This window comes from Ptychodera flava, chromosome 1, assembly GCF_041260155.1.
Source record: "Ptychodera flava strain L36383 chromosome 1, AS_Pfla_20210202, whole genome shotgun sequence".
Taxonomy (NCBI): domain Eukaryota; kingdom Metazoa; phylum Hemichordata; class Enteropneusta; family Ptychoderidae; genus Ptychodera; species Ptychodera flava.
This window is the reverse complement of record NC_091928.1, coordinates 49685389-49709474: the sequence shown is the minus strand read 5'-3', so window position 1 is coordinate 49709474 and position 24086 is coordinate 49685389. Positions and strand designations below refer to the sequence as shown.

The 24086-nt window shown below is 39.3% G+C and overlaps 1 protein-coding gene and 1 long non-coding RNA gene across 2 annotated transcripts; one reads left to right on the top strand and one right to left on the bottom strand.

Moving 5' to 3' along the window:
• Window positions 1-1920: 1920 nt before the first annotated feature.
• LOC139140352 (uncharacterized) lies at window positions 1921-22911 on the top strand. Its single transcript, XR_011553983.1, has 3 exons — window positions 1921-2121; window positions 20952-21038; window positions 21360-22911. It is a non-coding gene; the product is annotated as an uncharacterized lncRNA (long non-coding RNA).
• Window positions 4187-16041, bottom strand: LOC139147526 (uncharacterized). Its single transcript, XM_070718679.1, has 11 exons — window positions 15918-16041; window positions 13319-13570; window positions 12881-13192; window positions 10203-10294; window positions 9777-10033; window positions 9374-9622; window positions 9227-9263; window positions 7720-8118; window positions 6180-6353; window positions 5731-5825; window positions 4187-4373 (listed from the first exon to the last, which is right to left on the bottom strand). The coding sequence occupies exons 1-11, from the start codon at window positions 16039-16041 to the stop codon at window positions 4187-4189; spliced, it is 2178 nt and encodes a 725-aa protein (XP_070574780.1).
• Window positions 22912-24086: the final 1175 nt, after the last annotated feature.

Below are 24086 nucleotides of genomic sequence, written 5' to 3'. Positions count from 1 at the left end.
TGCGGAGACATATGTGAGAGAAAAACAATTGAATGCGACGCAGACTTTGAATGCGGAGAACAGGTAGTTTTGGGCCACCGTAATGATTGGTCTGGGGCATCCGCTAACCATTAATCTTGTTCCAATTCAGTCCGCGGTTCAGAAACCTGTTTATTCTTCCTTCGGTAAAACACGAACTTTCTTTTGAATTTCAAATCATGGAAATAATTTATCGTCCCCTTAAACCGGAAATCTTCTTCTCAAATCGTTTGGCAAGGCTGGCAAATGATGTATAACAAGCAAAGGCTACTATGCCATGCTCATGTTTGCCACCGTATGAGATGAAGAGAGGATGCACCATTCAAACGCCGTGTAAATGTCAATGTGAATGAGATGCCCAGCGCTAGCGTTTTTGGGTCTGATAACAATTAAAGATCGACGGTTTTATCGTCAGCTTGTTGGATGTTCTGGTTAATTACATGTTAACGTTACCAGCAACTGCTTCGTCTTCGGAAGAAGCTACTTTTTTGGTCCATATCTCATACTTGTATTCATACCTAAAATTTCTCGTCATTTTGAAAGGTCGCATACATAGCCATTACAATGTAATTGTTATGTCTCATCTCGTCGGTCTTGGAGTTTGCTCACTGCTGAGAGGTACGTTGAGATCTTGGACAGAGTAGAGATGTGGATGTCAATCGATGGTGCTTTATTGCTGAAGTGTAAGTTTACACATCAGAGATACCCAGCTACCTCCGAGTGAGGGAAGTGGGTGATCATCCCTTTTTTGTGAGAAATAGTAGCATCATAAGTAGATTAAATTAGTAAAGCCTCCAATCACTAATCAGCTAGTTTTACTTGATTGGCTAAATTAATTACAATATTCTTCCCTTCGAAGACTACATTACTAAACTTCCTCTGATTGGGCATCGATCATATCAAATTTTACATAATCTGCATCTGTTACATCATTTTTATATAACATACTCCTTATGTAATTGTCCCAGGGTCCTGTCTGGGATGTAGGTGCTAATGACACAGATTCACTTTCTGCTACCTTGACGTCACTGACGCAAATTCGTTTCTATTTCCTTGTTAATTAATTACAACGAAGTTTTGCTCAAGTTGAAGGAAAATTCGTGACGTTCATTAACCCTTAAACAGACTTGGACAGTTCAGCCGTCTCGTTCACTTACCTTTATACAGATTCCGAAATTACAAAACTATATCAAAAAGCCGAAGAAAATTTAGTCTGTCACACCATGAAAGTTATTCCACGCACCTCTCGCAACAGCTTGACGTCACAACGGCAAAGTTAGCCTGTGCATCTGTTTCAAGTTGTCCACACATGTACATGCTGCTACAGTGGCCCAACCTATAGGCCTACCGAAAACTTTTCTTGGTGCTATTTATCACTAGAAAAACTGAAATTTCATTCCCAGCTAGTTGTAAGTACTGATTTTTTTTCTCTCCGCCCACTGATTAGTTTTTAAATTTGCCTGCCCGCTGAAAAAAACTGAGCACGAACACCTTTTGTGCACGAAAAGCTTCGTTGGCGACATCTGGCCCGGAAAACGCTGCTAGCAGCTTTAATGCCTTTTACTCTTGAAATTCCTCACTTTTACTTTTCTTTATATCTGAAGAATTCAAAGAAATATTGTTGCCATATTATAATCTTATGGCAAGCAAACAGTTTGAATCGCTCTCCTTTTCATGGTTATTTTTTACAGTTCTTTTCCTGAAGTAGCCTAAAGCTAGCAAAAATGTTATTTCATGGGATAGCATGATATTTATTTTTAATCACTCACCCATGTACAAGTAGGTTGCAATGGGCTATGCTGCTGTGATCAAATCGCAATGCATTTCATTACAAATAGATTGTTGTAGAACGAGGTTGTGTAACTATGATGACGGTAGTGTGCAGAGTCCTTGGGGAGAAGGGCGGCAGAATGAAAGCTGGCTGGCAGTACTTGTAATCCCCGGTGAAATTCGCTCGGACGATTGAGTTCTGTCGTCCCCATTATTCATACGCGCGGTGGTTGTGGGTGATCAGAGACTAAACTGACTCGGCCTTACGTGCGATGGTGGAGCTAGGACGAGATATGCCCGACGATCGACTACGCTGACGGACCGTCTTGTGAGGTGAGTGGGATTGGAGGAGGGGGGGGGGGGGGGGCCATTTTGGCGGGAAATCCAACGACAATATTGCATTTGAAATCATATTTTCCGATGATTCTTTTGTGCATATTACTGTAAAGTTCTTTAATGAGCTGATGAAAGCTTATAACATGTAATTTTGAGATGACTTTTTGTCATCTTTTTATTGCAAAGTTTATCATTCTTGTAATTCTTTTGTTTTGTATTTCATTTCACTGTCACCATTTCTGCTATGTAGGCCTACCTCCATGCTGTCACGTATGTGTACACGGCTAAATAAATAAATAAATAAATAAATAATGCAGAGCGTCGGGATTTCGGTGTGACGTTTTTTTTTTGGCCTGTTGGGTTTCAACTTTCATAGTCGCCAGTGAGTGAGCCGGATCGAGTGAGTTTTCGAGTGTTTGTGGGGTCCTGCACGATCGGGGCGTGTGAAAAGTCTCCCCGCCAAGGCTGACTGGAAGTGGTGTGTAGTGGGGATTCCCCCGTGCGAAATGCGCGGCCTCATTTGCACACAGGGAGACTTTGACGCGTTTCTGCATCATGCTTCTGGTCTGTCGGCCTGTTTTCCAGGGTTGTCCTAGTCCCGGGCCCTTGCACAGTTTTATACTTGGAGTGTGTGACCACAGGCGTTTATGTGGACTGGGTTGTTTGTGAAAGACTTGTCTGGCCTGCAGGACGGGCAGTTTTATTTGCAGGCCAGACACGTCCGTTTCCAAGGCTACGAATCAGAACGTCGGAACGTAGCATACACAGCATTCACAAACTACCCAGTCCACATAACGCATGTGTGTTTGACAAGGCGACGAAGCCCGATAGTCCCAGAACTTGCAGAAGTGTGCTGAACAGAGCGCTGAAAAGTATCGTGGTGTACCCTATGGTACGGCGAGTGTAACGCCAGTGGAGATGTCGGCTGCAGACTTTAACACTTACAGAAATATCAGCCCGTGTTTTCAAGGCAATAGTTTGGCATGAAAACTCCGGGTAGGTCGGTTGGGCCACGGACCGTGGCTGGCCATGGTAGTGGTCGTTGGGAAACAATTAAATATGACCACAGTCCCTCTATTAATGGACTGTAATTTGACGCAACTTTTTTTTGGACAGTTGTAGATTTGGCGGGTAGTACTGAGTCACATGTGAGTGCGCGCTCGCGTCGAGAAAGTACGGGGTGTCCTGATCGAGGAATGCGAAAGAAGCATGCCACCCTCGTTCGCGGACGACGTTTCAAACACCTACAGTGCAGTGTACACAAGCCTATTCCGTGTATCCCGTACTGTAAGGTGCTCTATTCGACAAGAGGGAAATCTGAGAAATTTTGATTTGGGAGTTGAGTTGAAGTCGTGCAATTTCTTCACTTCATATGTTTTTACAGTGTGATTCTATGGATACAAAATACCAGACATAATATATATGGCAGACAAGAGGTTTACCTGTACAAGACATTTTACATTTTATAAATTAAATCAGAGATATCTGATTCGCAAGTTTAGTTAAAGTAGTGCAATTACTTTATTTTCTTATCTTTTTAAAGCCCCAATAGCTGTGAATGTGTAATAAACTGATCTCAAAATATACTCATTTTTCCAAGAGTTTTCTTTGAGTACGAACCGTTAAAGACTGAAAAAGTGTATAATGCTGTCATAAGTAGCATATAAATTCAAAAGTTTTAACGTTATTTTAGATTTCCCGCAATTTTCAAAAAACTAATGAGGTGACATATAAAATAAAGATTTAAAATAGGAATCATAAATATACATTGATATAAAGTATTGAAATCAAACAAGTTGGTACTCCACTGTACTTATGTTTGCCAATGGATGTAATGGATGTTATGTGATTGGCCCATTTATAATTGTTTGATTGATTTGTTGGGTTTTTGTTTTTGTTACTTTGTTTATCATGCCTTCTCTGTGCCCCAAGCTTCAAATGGGAGTACACAGGTGTTTGGGCAGAACAGGTTCCCCATGTGTTCTGCTTGTGGCTGCTGTCCCTAATAGCTACACTTGGTTACACTGGACCTTACTTGGTTTGTATTGCTTTTTTGTTGACTCTATACCAGCACTTTGCTGTCTCTGTCTCCTTTACCACTGGACCTTACTTTGAAAATTGATGGACCAGTTGGCTGCATTTGGACATCAGGAGCATAAGGAACCATGAGACAAACCGGCATTGTTGGTTGTGGCAGTAGAAGAGGTTGTGCTGCAGATCTTTGCTCAGCCTGCTGTGTTTTCTGGCTGCTGAAAAATGAATTGCAGAGAAGCTTGTGCTGTTTGAAGTGATGATAGCTGATCTTTGGCATCTGGAAGGCCAACAGATACAGATGCTGAAGGTCATGTTTACACTGTAAAAGAACAAACAAATTATAAATTTAAGCTACTTTGAAGATTTTACTTACATTAAAATTGAATTAAAAAGTCACGATATTTATTTTTAACCAAAATTGTGACAAATATGCCCCAAATTTAGGAATGGGAGAGGGTACTTTATTAATTATTGATAGTTTCTACTAATGTCAATTTTCTCAAACTTTGCTAAATAATAGCTTTTTTGTGAATTTTTCAAAACCACATTTTGTTAAGTAGGTCACTGAGCACGATTTTTCACAATTTTGCAAATTGTAACTAGGATTTATAGGTTCTGGCGATAAACCATGCTCTCCCGGATTTGTCGTGTGAGGGCGCTCTTCAAATGCTGCTGACCTGCAGTGGCCTTGTCCAGGCATGGTCATGATTCAAGCCTACCTGTAAACTTTACTGAGAGGGAAATGACGGAACAAAACAAAGACTTTCAGCTTCTTCTACTTTTTAGAGTCTATATATTAATACAGCATACAAAAAAATCACGTAATATTTATTGCCGTGACGCTTATTGGTGGGGATTAGGTTGACTTTGATGTAGGCTGAGTTGTCACACACTAAGTGGAGCCAGGAGCCGAGGCCATGAATCGTTTCCCCAATACACGATGACAATCGTAAGGCAAGCCCACAACTGACACAAGTGTCAAGATTTTCGGCTAGTACACTCAAATCGACAATGCGACGGCCATTCTTCCATTCTCCGGTAGGTCTACTAGTGACACTATCATTGGGATTATAATGCTCGTCTTTCTCATTGTCCACTACCTTCTCTTGTATAGCGAATCAGACGTCACACTTCTGACTTATGCTGTACAGGCTATGGTCATGTTGCATTTTTTGTATCTCTTCGATGAATTCTCGTACCTTCCAGCGTGTTTTGAGGGCACGCTGAACATTTTCTCGTCGTGATTTTTCTCCGTGAGATAGAAATTTTCCTTGACCTGCAGACGACATTTTGTACAACGCAAAAACGTTTGGAACGTCACTATGCGCGCGTGGTTACTATGGATACATTTCTGCACAGAAATCTGTGCAGTACGCTAATATTTTTCCGATCGTACATCCTTAAAAGGACCAATAGAAAATTAGTTCCAATAAATTGGCCAGATGCATATTAGTAACGGCACCCTTACCTTTTTCTCATGGTCACATCAAGTCTGTAAAGTACTGCCATTGCTTTCCTCATTGTATTTTTTGATGAGTTATACATATGTGAGTGATATTTGTGACTACATACCTTGGGGTTATCCACAGGCTAGTTGTTGTCAGTGTTGGTAGTGGTAGTTGTGTTAATAGCAGCAGGGGCTTCAGTAGACTTGCATACGTCAGCAGCTGAAAATAAAATGTAGAGAAAAATGACATTAGAGATGCAGTCTAAACCCTTAGTTCTGGCATTACTGTTGTTTGCTATATACATAATCTCACTCCTCGTCTTGTGTCCCAGTGGTATTTCTTTGGATGTGATTGTTCAGAGTATTTAAGACGGATCACAAAGTTGGCCCTTTGAAGGCTTGTCGCACTATTATCAGCTACATTATCAACTTGTCTTTGCCACAAAATGAACATTAACAAAGAAACAAACCAACCCTCCTGTGCTGGCCCCAGATTTGTTGTGTCACCCTCAGTGGGTGCAACTTTGCCCCATCACTAACTTCTTTCAATGTCAATAGGTTCCGCATCTCTCACAGGTTGCACAGGTGAAATAGATTGTGGTGGAAGCTCTTCAAAGCTGGGAGTCGGGTCCTGGAAAAAGTCGTTGGTGGATGCATCATTGTGAAGCTGGTCACTGTCATCCTCATTGACCACCTCAGTAGGCTCCAGTGCTGCCGCAGCTGGGCTGTCTGGATCTACTGTCAAATTCTGCAGGACCTCCCCAGTTTGTTGTTACATGTACTCTACACCAATCAACTCACCTAAAATACAATGTTGAAAAATTGTAGATCATATTGTCAGTATAATAAATCCGTCTTTTACCGGCAATGTGATACCTTAGTGCTTCTGTGGTGGCTGCTGAAACGGGTTGAACCCTCCTCCAAGTACCGGTACACTTGAAAGAACAAAATAAATAAACTAAATAAATGAACTGAATAAAAAAATAAATTCCCCCCTAAAACATTCCCTCTAAGGAGAGGCAGGACATTTTCATCATCCCCACCAGGACTTGAACCCAGATCTCTTATCACAAAGTGATAAGTGTGTTACATTACACCACAGGGATTTTTTTTTTGTCCACTATCTCCAGTCACAGGCGCTCATATTTAATGTACTAGTAAAACATATAACAGTAAATGCAAGGAAAAATCAGAAAAAATGAGAAAAAACATTGAAAAACAGTCTTTAGTCTTCTTCCTACAAAAGTATGCTTGTATCCTTGAATACCTGAAATATAAAAAACAATATGATTAGGAACATAATAGTAGACTGTTTGTACAACCTCTTTGACCTTTGAAGCTGTTGTCAGGTAATTAAGTACAAAAGGAAAGGTCATGTGTCAAAGGTCACACAAACAGTCTAGGTAGTGAAAATACATGAAAAGTAAAATGGAGTGTTTGGACAGCACTTACATATTAGCAATGATTACAGAAAGACTGACTGAATGACTGAAAAATGGCTGGATGTATGTACCAACATGGCATAGGCTGCTGCTACTCAGACGACAGAAGCTTTGACCGCCACATTGTGAAAATTATTCTAAATTATTCCATATATTATTCTAAATTATTCTAAAGTATTCTACATCTTATTCTAAATAATTCTAAATTATTTTAAATCTTATTCTAAATTATTCAAAATTATTCTACATCTTATTCTAAAATATTTTCAGTTATTCTAATTATTTTATCCCTGACACTTGCATCAAGTATTTTCTAAATTTGCATATTTTTTTATTGTTCTGTACAGCGCACTGTGACATATGAGTAATGTTTTTGTATTGTAACAATAATAACAATGTACCAACATGGCATAGGCTGCTGCTACTCAGACGACAGAAGCTTTGACCGCCACGTTGTAAGTGAGCTACCAATAAAAAACTAGAACAAAAACATACACAGAAATAAAATATTGCAAACCAACAAGCTGGTACTCCTGTGCATTTCTGTTTGCCAACTGTAATAAGGAGTACCAAACTAAATATGAAAACAACTAACCAAAAAAAAGTCAGTCAGCCAAACTAAGAATGTAATAAATAAAGGATATGAATAAATTGTGCTGCTGTCCCTTTAACCCTCCAGCCCTCATCCTCCTCCTGCTTCTTCCTCTTCCTGCTGGTGTATCCCTTAGCAACCATCTGTGCCCTCCATTCGTCAAATGTCACTGCACAGGTTGTGGGGCAGAACCAGTTCCCAAAGTACTGTTGGTGGCTGCTGTCCCTTGGCTGCTTACACTTCCCACACTTGGGTACACCAGACCTCGGCTTGTAACGCTTGGTTGATGGAATACCAGCATCTTCCCTCTGCTCTATCTGCTTGCGATACCATTTGGTACTTCTTGGGACAGATGGACCAGTAGGCTGCAGTTGTACACCTGCAGCACCAGGAAGCATGAAACAAACCGGCATTGGTTGAGGCGTTAGAGGAGGCGGTACTGGACGGATGTTTGCCTGGCCCGCTGTGTTCTCTGGTAGCTGGAAAATAAATGGTTGAGGAACTTGCGGTGTTGGTAGGGATGATGGCTTATCCTTGGCATCCGGTAGGGCAACTGAAGCTGATGCTGAAGGGGTAGGTACTTTAACACCCTGTTGTAGTACTCGTTGTTCACGAGACTTCTCTCGCTTGTTATTCCCCACGGACACCGTCCGGGGGACTTATAGGTTTGGTCATGTCCGTGCATGTGTGTGTGTGCGGTGCGTGCGTGCGTGCGTCCGTCCGTTCACGCAGATATCTCAGAGATGCCTGAAGCGATTTCATTCAAACTTGGTACAAGGATTACTTCATATGTCATACAGATGCACGTCGATTTGTTTTGTGATACGATCCAATATGGCTGCCAGGCGGCCTTTTATTACGATTTTTTCATGTACAGAGCCATAATTCAGGCATGTTTCAACTGATTTTATTCAAAGTTGGTACAAGGATATTGACCAATGTCATAGCTATGCACATCAATTGTTTTGTGATACAATCCAATATGGCCGCCAGGCGGCCATTTTGTTACGATTGTTTTATGTACAGAGCCATAACTCAGGCATATCTCAACCAATTTCATTCAAAATGGTACAAGGACATTGACCTATGTCATACATATGCACATTGATTTGTTTTGTGATATGATCCAATATGGCCGCCAGGCGGCCATTTTATTACGATTTTTTCATGTACAGAGCCATAACTCAGGCATGTTTCTACAGATTTTATTCAAAGTTGGTACAAGGACATTGACCAATGTCATAGCTATACACATCAATTTGTTTTGTGATACGATCCAATATGGCCGCCATGCGGCCATTTTGTTACGATTTTTTCATGTACAGAGCCATAACTCAGGCATATCTCAACCAATTGTATTCAAACTTGGTACAAGGACATTGACCTATGTCATACATATGCACATTGATTTGTTTTGTGATTCGATCCAATATGGCCACCATGTGGCCATTTTATTACGATTTTTTCATCTCCTGAACTACAACTCAGACATGTATCAAGCGAATTTATTCAAAAGTATTTTTATCACAGACCTAATGAAGAGGACTCTATCCTCTCTGAGGACCTGTAATCAAAGCACCCATTAACAAGTGGGGACTGTGTCATCAACGATGACTTGTTATACCTGAGAACAAAGTCAAAGCAAACATTGATTATAGAGGACAATAGTTAACATTTACACAGTTACCAATTGAAAGTCAACGATTAATATTTTTCCAAATATTTCAAACTTACCACTGTGACAGTGTATTCTGGTTGATGTCAACCAGTTGCAGTGATGTTTCCTGCATTACTGTTGGGTTGTCTACCACCTTCGCTCGGATGTTTTTGTACGCCCTACACACCAAGGTCCACCTCAAAGTTCTCTTCCCATCTATTCTTGTTGTTGTGGGATACAGATCACACAGCTTTGAAACCAGGCATTCCATATACCGATTGCAATCTGGCCATTGGGCTGGCCCAGAATTCTCTCCAAGAAAGCACCTGAAGAAAGCACAATAGTTGGAACTTGTTAAAACTGTTTAAATGTGCAAATAATGCAAATCTAGTAAATCCTAGCTCAACAAAACCTTTACTTTTTGAAAACTATCTGTGTGTCCATGCACTATCATTGTAAAGAAGTGGTGTAAAACCTCACCTTTTGGTGCTATCTAAACCTGGCACAACAGATGTTGTCTTTGATGCCTTGAATCTCCCCTTGATGAGTCTTGTCCTATGGCGTGGGGCAAACTGCGTAGGCTGGTGGTCATATGCATGTAGATGTTGCCACAGTGCAATGACCCTGGCTGCCTGTGCGTTGGTAAATGGTGCAGACACCTCTGCAAACTCCGCTAGGTAAGCAGCCAAAGCCTCCACATGCCCATACCCAGGAATGTTATCTGGGCCGACAGACTCCTAAATTAATAAAGTGAAAATATGTGAAATTACTGTAAATATGCCACGTCCATATTCATGACAAAATACTGAAGTTTTTCCACTGGCTCCCAAAAAGTCTGTTAAATACTGCCACATCTTTCCCTTGTGTATTTGGTTGAGTCATACAAATTTGAGGGACTATACATACTTGAGGGTTATCCAGAGGCACGCTGTTGTCATAGTCAGTTGGAGCTGTCTCGAGAGCAACAGGGGCTTCATTGGTGTTGTGTACCTCAGCATCTGAAAATAAAATGAACAGGAAAATGACATTAGAGATATGTTTTCAAACCCTATCTTCTGCAAGTAATGTTGTCGACTATTTACAGGGCTTATTTTTTGAAAATGGCAGGAGAGCTAAAATTCACTCTCCTGAAGCTATCCGGGCGAGTGGTAGGCGAGTGATTTAGCAGCTCCCCTGAAAATAGTCAGGCGAGTGAAAAAAAAATGTGTCATCTCTTGTGATTTGAATATGGCACTGCTTAAATTAGGAGAGTGACTGAACAGGTCCCCTGAAAACAGTATGGAGAGTGCATGAATAAAATTTATTATGAAAACAATATGCACTAGCTGTCTTTCTTATTGTTATGTAATAGAGAAGGGAGAAAATATGGCACAGTACAATAAATTACCCACAAGCATGTTTGCTTTGTACCAACGTCGTCAATTTTCTTATAACATTTTCAGTTCTACATAAAAGCAATAATATGCAGACTCAAGATAATTGATTAATTATATTTATTAAAAGTAAATTGAAATATTGTAGTATAAATTTAAAAGAAACTGTTAAATAACCATAAAAGTCACATTCTGCTGGTACTACAAATGTCACAGTTTTGGGAAGCAAGTTATGACCAACTGAAGGGGTCATTCTCTGAAAAAGATAGCATGTAAATTTCTTTCGTCTTTTCTATTTGGAAAAAATCAATATCCTTTTGTTTCATAAAACTGGTGCAACGAGTCTCACTACTTTCCATCACTTTATTCTGTATTGCTGAGGACAGTGACAATCAGTGGAAAATTTGCAAAAATGCTATCTCCTCTCTCAATCAAACACAATTTTTCTTATTCCTTTGTTTCTTTAAAGTACTCAGAATTTTTACAACTAGTCCAAGAATTTATCTACACATGGGAGACATGGTAGACTTCACAGGGGAATCTACGTTGGTACAAATCATGATGTATTATGGGCAATCTGTAGTACTGTGTATGGGTTATGTATTTTGATAGATGGAACAGGATAAGCAGTGTTCTCCCACCCAAATGTTCATAGCATATTGGCTAACTTTCAACATTTTTCGAACAATAAATATGCAGAAATGTGGCCTCTGTTGTATTCATGGACAAATAGATGAAGTTATACTTTTTAAAAGGACGTGTAACTTTTTCATGATTTTTTTCATACAAGCCTTTTAAAAATACCATATGGTATGCACATTAGATATATTGGCATTTAGACAAAAGCTACCAAGACAACAGTGCTGTCGTCAAACATGTTTGGTTTTGAATATGGAGGTATTTTTTTACCTCCATAGTTTGAGCTACGCCGAGTACGCGAACAGAACTAGATTTTACACTGAATCGTGCTACCAGCAGTCCACAGTCAAGTTATGTTTCATTTGTTTACGTTTGCGGCCCGCTGAAACATTCTGCATGCTCGTTGGTCTTCAACCAAAGTTAACTTGGCCGATTGTTACCGCGATATATCGAAGTGATCACAACTTTACATTTCACGAAACAAAACGAATTTATCATAACAGCCACGTCGAGGTACACGATCCGCGGTGTGTACACTCGAAGGCTTAGAGGGCCGAGGGCAAGAGGTACCATTTTACGACAGTCACAGAAAACTCCTATGCTGTACGCCAAAATGTCGCAAAAATGTACGTCTTTTAAAGTTTTACGGTAGAATGAACTCATGATCGTTTCGTGATCTTTTTTTTTAGAAGTATCGGGCATCTCTCCAACTTTTCAGAGTCAATTTAATTATTTTAAGCTTTCAAAGGACCAAGAGACCTAGCAGTCGCTCAGGCTAAACTGTTTAAATAGAGATTATGCATTTGTTTCCGCGAGTTGCGACGTGTAGTCCCAGTCATCATGTCGTAGACATTTTCTCCACGTTCAATATGATCCTCGTTTGTCACGCATATTTTTCCTATGAAATCTTGCTGCGGCAGGATAATCGTTTGTGTTTTGAACACTTCGAAAGAATATGGCAGCCAAGAAAACGGAGTTGGTTTGAGAATGTGAGAATGAAGGGCTGTACTTTGTACATTTGTGTACATGTAAATTCCGAACCGTAGTGGTGCTATATTGAAGTGCTATAGGCCCGCCGCCGTTACACTATCACTAGACGAGTAGAATTGTAATGCTGTATTACATTGTTGCACCTAAATCGATCCATTCCATTGCTAGAATGTGCTTGCCGAGAACGTAATTCATGCTGAAGTGAAGTGAACTGAATATTGAAAGCATAATTTTATTCGCTACACTGTGCTTCGCGCGTCGATCGGAGAAGATTAGAGTATGTTACATTTTGGATACAATGTGTATACATGTAGTGTGCCTTTGGTCTCCAAAACTTGAGTCCCAGCCGTGGCGCGAGCGGCTAATCGCTCTCGCGGAATTTGATTTGCGCGAGCGGTAGGCGAGCGGAGCGATCGCTCGCCTCAAAAGATAAGGTCTGTATTTAAATTGTGTCACCCATGTTGTTGACTCTCCCAGTGTTAGCCTGTATTCTGAGCAAAGACTTATGACAAAGGTATGTTGCACTATCAGCAGCAACATTAAATTGTTAACAACTGAAAATGAATGAAGACATAATCACACCTTCCTGTGCTGGCTCCAATGCTGGTGTGTCATCCGTCGTAACTTCATCACTGCGTTGAACGTCCATCGGAGTGACATCTACCACAGGTTCCACAGGTGATCTACGTTGAGGCGGAAGTTCTTCTAGGCAGATAGTTGGGTCCTGGAACAAGCTGTCGAGGGATGGACCGGTCTCAACATCAACATCATCCTCGTCCTCGTCCTCTGCAGTGGGCTCCAGTGCTGCCGCAGCTTGGCTGTCTGGATCCACGGTAAAATCCTGCAGGACCTCCCCAGTCTGTTGGTATAAATACTCAACACCAATCAACTCACCTAAAGATACAAAAATAAGAAACATTGTAAATTACAGTGCCAGCCTAATAAATTTATGCTTTACCTTTTATTTTATCTACAGCTTAAAATAAATATTTGTTATGAAATAAGCATACATAGACATACCTGTGTACTTCTGTGGGGGTTTGTAGGATGGACTGAACTCCATTCCCAGTACACTGCTGCCAAGTTGGTTCGCTGCATGCCGGAGTATAGCACTGTGGGAATATGGTTCCGGAACTTGGTCAGTGACAGCAGCTGCTGCCCTGTCCTCATTCCATCGCCGCAAACCTTCCAGGAGGTACGTCTGGAAATGCAGATCGCTAGCAGTTGTACCTGTGAACAAATAATAAATATGAATGTAAGGTTTAAGTATTTCTTTTCTCACAAATTAAAAATGTAAGCAATATATCACCGACTGATCACTGCAAATTGTGTTTTTGACTTAAAATTGGTGTTAAAATTGGTGTTTCCACAGCAAAATGTATTAACTACACAAGTATATATATATATATATATATATATATATATATATATATATATATATATATATATATATATATATATATATATATATATATATATATATATAACTGTACTCTCTGTGCCCAAGTTCAGAGGTTGCCATAAAGCCATTATGGTGATAACCGGGAGGGCACATTGTATACATTTTGTATATATATTTAAAAACTATCTACTGTTGATTGACCAATCAGAGTGCTCAATTTAGGGTGTTTTATTTACTCATAAAGCCTTGGTCACCAAATTCCAGAAACGAATGACAGCGCCATAGTAAAGTACTGTCCACTCAAAAGTGAACATGTCAGATTCTGTAGACATCTGGTACATTTTAATATTCAAATTTGGTAACACAGCGGAAACCAGCTGCAACACAAAATCTGCTGTGCCCTAGGGCATTTATATAATGTGCCCTAGGGCATTTATGGATGTTCCATTACATTGGAAAGCTATTTCACAAATAAAAGTTTTAATTCATATTCTAAACATGTTACATTGACAAAGGGGACGGTTGACGTAAACACATTGAAAACGAAAATATATCAGTTAGGGGCGATAGTTTTTAAGTCAGATAAAACCCTCGTACTCGGGCTCTTCTGGTATATAAAGTCCAACCCTACGATAAAATGTCTCGGCCTGCGGCCTTGACATTTTATCGTTGGGTTGGACTTTATATACCAGAAGAGCCCTCGTACTCGGGCTTTATCCTATACATACATATAATATATTATATATATATATATATATATATATATATATATATATATATATTATATATATATATATCACGTGGTCAACCCCCCTTTCAGCATGAACGTGGAAACAAACATCGGCAGGAAATTCTCCAACTTGTCGATAAATATTTTCCAAAGGGGTCTAAACTTCACAAGATCTTCAACAGAAACACAATTAAAGTGAGTTATAGCTGTATGAGGAATATGGCAAGTATAATCAAATCGCACAATAAGAGGGTAATCTCCGGAGAACAGCGTAAGGACCAACCAGCTGATTGCAATTGCCCCCTGAAGGGTAACTGTCAAGTCAAAGGCGTGGTGTACAAGGCCAACGTATCAACGGAGGACAACGGAGAGAGGGTTTATATTGGCCTCACTGATAACACCTTCAAGACGCGCTACGCTAATCACATGAAGTCGTTCCGCAACGAGAGATACAAAAACGACACCGAGTTATCAAAATATGTATGGAACTTAAGAAAAAAGGGACAAGACTGTGACATTTCATGGTCAATCATTGATAAAGCATTGAGCTACTCTAACATGAACAAGCGATGTAATCTTTGTATATCAGAAAAGCTGCACATTATCAATGCTGACAAATCTACACTGTTAAACAAACGCTCTGAGTTGGTTTCAAAATGTCGCCACCAAAACAAATATTATTTATCGAATTTTAACACTACCTACAAATAGAATGGTTCGTCCCAATCATATATGTAAGAGTGTCGAGCTAGTAATCCTTTCACTCTATCTGAGGATTGCAAGATGCATGAAACTTAAGTATTAGATTTCATTACTTTGTACTTGAAGTAATCTGTTTATTTATAACGCTCTGCTTTTTGCATTGAGCACTGTAATTTCCCTCAAGGACATCTGTATACTTCGATATATATATATATATATATATATATATATATATATATATATATATATATATATATATATATATATATATATATATATATATGTTTCAATAATAACAGTCAATTACCCTGTGATGAACTTTGTGCTGGCTTTTTATGCTTCAATGGCCGCCAAAATCTCAAGTAACTTAAACGCACAGTTGCTGTAAAAAAATACAAACAATATTATCAGTTCAATACCATTTTTCTGTAAATGACAGTGGTAAATTACTTACTGTGGTAGTTCACAATATAAATAATCTTTACATAGCAAGGGTATACCACTTCAATACAAAACAAAATCATTACCTGCTGTACATGCAGTTTTGCCCGTTGGAAAGAGGGAAGTCTTGGATGTCAAAGTGCTTTGCAGTGGTGCCATAGGTCCAGCTTGTTTCGTTTGGCGTTTCAGAGCAGTTGGATTGACAGCAGGTAGGCTTAGGCCGGGTCTTAGACAACCGCTCCTTGGATTTCAACGCAACAACTTCCCTTCCTTCATAAAAAACTAAAGATATCTCTTGAACTTGAATTTATTAATGCTCAAGGGAGCGTTGGTTGGTTTCTCACTATGCAGCTTGTCTACCAGCCACCCAGCATACCCAAGGCCGTTCTCCACCATCCAATGGAATGACTGCCCTCGAAACAAACTGAACTCTGCCTGTGTTGTGCAATCACCGCCTTTTTCCTTCATCTCGGTCACTGCACGTTTCATCACCACATCTGTAGACTGGCATGGAAACGGCTCTTTTACGATCTTGCACAGCCTTTGAGCCTCCTAACTGTAGCCCAGCTTGAACTCACAATGCGCCAGCCTTGGAAATGTTGGTTTGCAATCCATTTCTGTAAAAGTACAACAAATGTTAAGTGCACAAATAAACTTGCTGTGTCATGAGGTTCACACTACACACATTCCAATTTCAATAATAACAGTCAATTACCCTGTGATAAACTTTGGCTAGCTTCATATATGCTTCAATGGCGGCCAAAATCTCTGCATCTGTCAGGTCACTTAAACGCACAGTTGCTGTAAAAAAATACAAACAATATTATTAGTTCAGTACCATTTTTCTGTAAATGACAGTTGTAAATTACTTACTGTGGCAGTTCACAATACACATAATCTTTACATAGCAATGGTATACCACTTCAATACAAAACAAAATTAATATCTGCCCCACATGCAGTTTTGCCCGTTGGAAAGAGGGACATCTTGGATGTCAAAGTGCTTTGCAGTGGTGCCATAGGTCCAGCTTGTTTCATTTGGTGTTTCATTGCAGTTGGATTGACCGCAGGTAGCTTAGGCTGGGTCTTCACCAAAAAACTCAAGATATCTTTTGAACTTGAATTTATTAAGGCTCAAGGGCGTGTTGGTTGGTTTCTCACTATGCAGCTTGTCTACCAGCCACCCAGCATACCCAAGGCCGTTCTCCACCATCCAACGGAATGACTGCCCTCTGAACACACCGAACTCTAGCCTGTGTTGCCCAAGCACCACCAACTCATCTTTCCAATCACCGCCTTTCTCCTTCACCTCGGTCACTGCACGTTTCATCACCACATCTGTAGACTGGCATGGAAACGGCTCTTTTACGATCTTGCACAGCCTTTGAGCCTCCTCACTGTAGCCCAGCTTGAACTCACAATGCGCCAGCCTTGGAAATGTTGGTTTGCAATCCATTTCTGTAAAAGTACAACAAATGTTAAGTGCACAAATAAACTTGCTGTGTCATGAGGTTCACACTACACACATTCCAATTTCAATAACAACAGTCAATTACCCTGTGATAAACTTTGGCTAGCTTCATATATGCTTCAATGGCGGCCAAAATCTCTGCATCTGTCAGGTCACTTAAACGCACAGTTGCTGTAAAAAATACAAACAATATTATTAGTTCAGTACCATTTTACTGTAATTTGTAAATGACAGTTGTAAATTACTTACTGTGGCAGTTCACAATACACATAATCTTTACATAGCAACGGTATACCACTTCAATACAAAACAAAATTAATATCTGCCCCACATGCAGTTTTGCCCGTTGGAAAGAGGGACGTCTTGGATGTCAAAGTGCTTTGCAGTGGTGCCATAGGTCCAGCTTGTTTCATTTGGCGTTTCATAGCAGTTGGATTGACAGCAGGTAGCTTAGGCCGGGTCTTCACCAAATAACTCAAGATATCTTTTGAACTTGAATTTATAAATGCTCAAGGGCATGTTGGTTGGTTTCTCACTATGCAGCTTGTCTACCAGCCACCAAGCATACCCAAGGCCGCATTCTCCACCATCCAATGGAATGACTGCCCTCGAAACAAACCAAACTCTGCCTGTGTTGTTCAAGCACCAGCAACTCATCCTTCCAATCAATGCCTTTCTCCTTCACCTCGGTCACTGCACGTTTCATCACCACATCTGGAGACTGGCATGGACATGGCTCTTTTATGATCTTGCACAGCCTTTGAGCCTCCTCACTGTAGCCCAGCTTGAACTCGCCATTCCCAGCCTTGGTAATGTTGGTTTCCATTTCTGTAAAAGTACAACAAATCTTAAGTGCACAAATAAACTTACTATATCATGCAGGTTCGCACTACACACATTCCAATTTTCAGTTACACCTTTTTTTACATTCTTCTACAAATGTTCACACACAGGAATGGGTAAAACATTTACTGATATTTTATCTGCACTTGAATAAATTTAGCACTGCCACTACTAAATTGCTAACTGCAAAGTAACGAGAATTTCAGGGAAATTACTTGACCTGTGTAGCAAACCTTTGTAGCAGTGATTCAACCCTGTACATTTGGGAACGATTACTGCACAGTAACTTTTAAATTACTGTACAAATTTACAGCAATCCATTACCTAAGTCCAGTGTTTCATCCACAGTTGGATAGACAGGGCTGAATTTTCCCACTTGTCCAGGAAATTTAGGGGTAATTTCACAAGTTCATGGCTTATATACTTCAGTCTCTATAGTGTGACAGCCACAACGGTATTGGGGGGGGGGCTTGTGCCCCTTTGACAAATTACTAGGGGTTCCAACATGTAAACAAAGGGGGAATCCCCCGTAGCCCTGTCTAGATGAAACCCTGAAAGCCTGCCAAGCAATACCACCTTAAATTAGCAACAGTATTCCTGTCCACCTCCAAGAACCACCTTCAACACAATGAAACTCTACCTTTACATTTTTTTCACTAGAAATTTGGATAGCAATCTGTGTGATCATCTATCTGTGGGACCTATTAGCATCTAAGTAGATGCCATCCACAAGCCATGCACAATGGACGGTGAAGCAACAAATTTTCAACCCATATTTTGCATTTCTTTCAACTGCACAGTCTGCATACACTGTACTTGCCATCACCAACATATTACCGATTTTCAAATCCCATTTTTGTGGATCGAAATAAAAATTTGGGCATATCGACTCCTCCCTTCAACTACCAAAGTCAATACTTAAAATTCGCCCTATTTTGTGAGAAACAATTGAGATATTGTGACGTGAACTTACCAGATTCCTCGCTTGTGATGATATAAAGATGCACATTGCCAGTTTCTACAATGAGTCTTTGTGTGTCTATCGTTATAGATTATATATTTGCCGTTTTCGTCTTTCCCCAGAGAAATGTCACCCCATCCATCTGATGGTGCTAATTGCTTGTGCGGATACTGAATAGCTTTGTATTATTCAGGCAGAGTGTATTGAGCAAAGACGACGCAGAGTGAACTCCAAGCTTATCAGCTTTCAGCAAACCATTCTCATGTTTTGGTGTTATCAGCTTGGACTTGTTCGGCAAGTTTCCCTTTCCTGATGCCATAGGGTGTTGTTGTTTTGCTGCCAATGGATGGCGACTTGATGCAAATGCTTCATTACGGATAATACTAGCACAGTTGTCATTATCACACAACCACCTGTTGATTTGTTTTTGGTGGCTAATTGATATAGAGTCCGGCTTATAGTCTTTGCCTTTCTTCTTCGTGATGCCGGAAAAACAAAAATAAATGAGGAGGGGATCAAGATCAGCTACTTTGTCCATGAAGAAAATTACAAACCTCAGTTTCTCGCTTACGAACTTGAAGGGCATTCGCCTTCTGGTTTGATTGCCAAAATTTTGCTGTTTTCAACTTCCAAGGCCTGGTTTGTAGTTTTGTTTACGTTATTCACCTCATCTGGGTAATAAATTTCATTTTTAAGTGTTCAACGTACCGGTACATACCGTCCAGCTGTTCCATGAAGAACAAACTTTGCAGACGACAATACTTACAAACAGAAAGTAGTGCCCTGAAGACCTTGTTTATTAAAGTTTTTATAATTATAGTTTTGAAATGTGAATTATCTTTAAGTTATCTTAAAATACGGGAAAATGTTTTCAAGAAAGGGGAATTCTCAGCCTTAATTTTGCATGAGAGACATTTCCATTTAAATTTCTAATTATGAATCTTCACTGTCTGCAGACTTTGTTAGAATATCTTTTCATAGCAATATTTGTAATTCGCAGCATAGAACAGACACAGTGAAAGCTATCTGAGTCCAAAAAGTAATGGAAGCAACAAAACTATCATAATAAAGTAAAATTACGAGTTGACAGTGGTTGAATTAATAAAAAAAAGAATAAATTCTACAAGTGGTTGAATAATTAGAGATTAGAAAGGTGTGTGCTTTCAGGGTTCGAAATTTGTTTATTTGTTTGGTGGTCAAGTTTGACCATGAGATTCAAATTTTGGTGGTAAATTGCAAATTTTGGTGGTCAAAAAAATTAGTCATTATCAGAGTGTAATTCTTGTGGAGGTTGGGGTCCATAGGGGTGAATAGTGGGCTGACATCTTGTTCTGGAACCATTCCACCATGCAGTGCTGCACGTGTTGAGTTGGTTTTCATGCATGTTGGATGCCCAGTAAATCCAGTGGAAAATTTTCAGTATTTTCACAACAGATCAACTTTACTGCTGCATGAGTGACTGACTGACTGGTTATATGCAAAGGACTTGTGTTACAGATTTTAAGTTTTGACAGAATTACAAACTGTGTAATCAAGAAATGACAATTACTGCTGATAACATGACAATTACTGCATTTTTTGGACTATTATAAAGTTTTGTGCGAGTTTTGTATCTTGATCTGTGTCACTTTAATGACTAGACGAAATTTGCAAGGAGATGTTATGCAACGTTTGCAGACTTAATCACAATAATCATAGCAGTAAACAGTAAAACAAAGAGAGACATTGTCTATCCAAAGGAACACCTCACTTGAGTAGAGTGGAGTGGGGTTGAAGGACTGACATTGAACCACAGTGGAGGGACTGTGATTGAACAGACAAGACGTGTACTACATAACTGCTAAAATATCTATCTCTGAGGACAATATATTGTTTCTGGATACTCCTAGCAATAAACTGTGAGAGGCATGTAAGATTTACATCTCTGCAGTCCACTAGTGTGACCTCCGAAAACTTGGTGGTAAATCTTGATTGACCACCCAAAATAGAATCTGGTGGTCGAAATGAGATAATTGGTGGTCTTTTGACGCATGACCACCGGGTATTTGGAACCCTGGCTTTCTTGTATCAGGTTTTGTAACATTCAAATTCAGTTTCTCTGTAGGTTTGGCATCACTGTGCTCTTGATATCTCTGTACCAATGGTCGATTGATCAGAGAGCATGACACTCTGGAAAGGACAGGATACTTCTGTAAGTATATTGAGATCATTTATTCATTTATAGTTGATAAAAAAAAAATAGAGAAATTTAATGCACAGAATTGGCCTAAATGTACTTAAAAGCTATATTATCGATATCTTGAAATGAAACTCTTGGATTAACCCAAAGTTTGCTATCTGTGAAACCAAGAATTTTATTGATTACATTAATTTCATAAATCATAAGATGACAGATTATTCTACTTAATTTGCACTCATTTATTTTTGTTCTGCTGAAACTTAGAATTATACCATTTTATTTTTTTCATTCTTTGTGGCTCTATTGTTTTTTTGCCCTATTCGTAAATCTCAGGAAAATCCAAATAACACTGGTGGACAGGGACGTGAATGGACAACATTAGAAGCATTCATTATGGTTGTAGCCAGGCTGAGAAGAGGTCTGGAGATGGACCAACTTGCAGATACTTTGGTGTTTCAGCAACAACTGCCAGTCTCTACTGCAACAGTCCTGGATTGAGTCTTTGTCAAGAGAACTCTTTTTTCTTATCAAATGGCCCACACATCAGATACGAGATTCACTTCCTAAGTCTTCTAACCCTTTGAGTGCTGTAATTTTTCCCACCAAAATTTTAGTGTAATATTTTACCAATTTTTCTGTAATTTTTTTTATCATTTTGAACAAATGGTCATCGCATTTTATCGGCTGCAGTTTCTTACCTAAATTTTGGCAAAAATCTTTAAAAAATTGACTGGGATATATTTTTTAAAGGTGACAAAAATTGACTTTGGCGCTCAAAGGGTTTTTAATAAATTCAAAGAAACAGTTGCCATTATTGATTGTACAGAGGTTTTCGTTAAAAAGCTATCAATACCTTCATCACAGAGAATCACCTGGTCATCATACAAACATCATGACACTTTCAAAATTTTAGTTTCTGTATCTCCCAATTGTTCTTTTTCATTTGTATGTGATCTATGGCCTGGCTCAGTATCTGGTCAACGTTTAGTGCAAGAAAGTGGATTTCTTGATAACATTGATGTGTGTGATGATATAATGGCAGATAGGGGTTTCTTATCTGTGATTTATCAGCTCTTAGAGGAGCAACTCTCAAAATCCCTCCATTTGCCCTTGGAAGACAACTCTGTAGTGCAGCTGTAACAAAGACCAGGCGGATAGCTAGTGTACGTATTCATGTGTGTTAGCACGATAGACGAATTTTCAAAAAATTGTATTTATTACAAATTTCGGTGACGTCGAATGCAACTGACCGCACATGTGCTTGATGCAAAAAGTTTTCTGCTTGTTTTGCATGAAAGCCCGTTGTAAAGTTACGTCTTCTAAACCTTGAAAGTCAACCTCATTGAGAGTGCTCTGAACATCCTCGGACACGCCAACAATAACATGGAAATAACGTCTACTTGATAACATACCGATTAAGTCGATAATACAAACTACAGCAACAGATAGAATTCGAGAAAACATGGCAAAAATTTCCCTCATCTCATGAAAACATGTCTCATGGAATCACACTGAGATCATGCTGTCTGCCAGAGAGGGCGCTGTATTTAAATTTTGTCGCTCCAATGTGGAGAGATATGAATAAATAAGCAATGAATATTTACCGCATGTTATTGTTGTTTATTTAATACAATAGAAGGATAGATTATAGACATTACACTTGCAGCCAAGTTTTCCATGTAAATAAAAAGTGATATTGAATTACTACAAGAATCAAATGGCTTTTATTTTGAACTATCATTACAAACCACTTGATAACAGCAACTTGCAAATTGAATACTACATAAATAGAAAGGCATACCTATCATGCTATGACAATTAAAATGCATTGATATACAAGTGTCACAATAAAAAATTAAAAATTATTTTCAAAATTGCACTTTACCTTGTGCCACATACTCCAGGTCTAAAAATTAATTTTTTTCGAAGCTACCTTCTTGGTTGTCATCAGTTGGAGAACTTTTCGTAAATGCCAAATTTATCTGTCCACAAATGCTAGAAAATATTAGTACTGTCCATATATGACCTTAACAACATTGTATGGGCAGTCAAAACGTCAGTTCTCCTTTTTTAACAATAATTTCTGTAACTTGACAATTTTAAAATGACCCCATCCTGGGAAATGACACTTGACAGTTTTATTGATATTTTCATCAAAGGTTGGTACACATACAAAGAAACAAAGACAGTATCACAAGTCAGCTTCCACGTTTGTTGGAACATAATTTGCAATGATATGAATTGGGAAGCCTGTGACATTTACATCTAAATAATATGCTTCAGTGAAGTGATGGTTAATTTATCTTTTGGTGACCTTTTTACCTCGCGTGCGCATGCGCGCAGCGAGGTTATGGTTTAGGCGTTTCTCTGTGTGTGTGTGTGTGTGTGTGTGTCTGTCTGTTAGCACGATATCTCAAAAACGGCTTGGCAGATTCCGATCACATTTCGCACACAATTTGTTCTTCAAATTTGCAAGAACTGATTAGTTTTTGGTGGTTGTGCTTTGCGAATTTATCAAGTTATGAGTAAAAGAAAATTTGTGGCCTGTATAAGTCTATGGGAGGCTAAATAAGTATGTTTGAGGGCGCTATACTAAAACATTTTACACAAAGTGATTTCTGAATTCAGTCACTCGGCCGCGCTGATCGCTAATCTTGAGTTTTGACTGTTGATGCCGTCATGTCGACGTTTGACTTTAGAATCGTGTGGGTTACTCTGGACATAGCGAACCAAAAGCTAGATTATCGAAGGTAAGCGTCATAATATTTGATCAATGCATTTTTCTCTGAGAATGAGATGTAGAGTGACACTTTTCAATCTTGTGTGTGTGTCAGCGAATTTATATTCCGGCATGGTTCCGCTGAGGTCAGCATAATATTATGGCGACGTATTGACAGTCTGTGTCTTTTAAGTTGCTTTTCAAGATTGTATTAGCTACAGAACCAACAATGACAAATTTTCATGAGATTTCCATGTTGGCATTGATGTTAAATCAGCAGCAGTAGGCTAGCTCCTGCGTACAATAGGTCTGCGTTTCCCGGCGGTACGGTGGTAGGCCGA

What these genes read in the sequence shown, in the direction of transcription:
- LOC139147526 (XM_070718679.1), bottom strand. Translation starts at nt 16,041, where the DNA reads ATGAAGGAAAAAGGCGGTGATTGCACAACACAGGCAGAGTTCAGTTTG. An exon ending in GGTTTAGATAGCACCAAAAG is followed by an intron (nt 9,623 to 9,776) that starts GTGAGGTTTTAC and finishes TGCTTTCTTCAG; the next exon opens with GTGCTTTCTTGGAGAGAATT. An exon ending in AGGAGGATGAGGGCTGGAGG is followed by an intron (nt 6,354 to 7,719) that starts GTTAAAGGGACA and finishes GAGGTCCTGCAG; the next exon opens with AATTTGACAGTAGATCCAGA.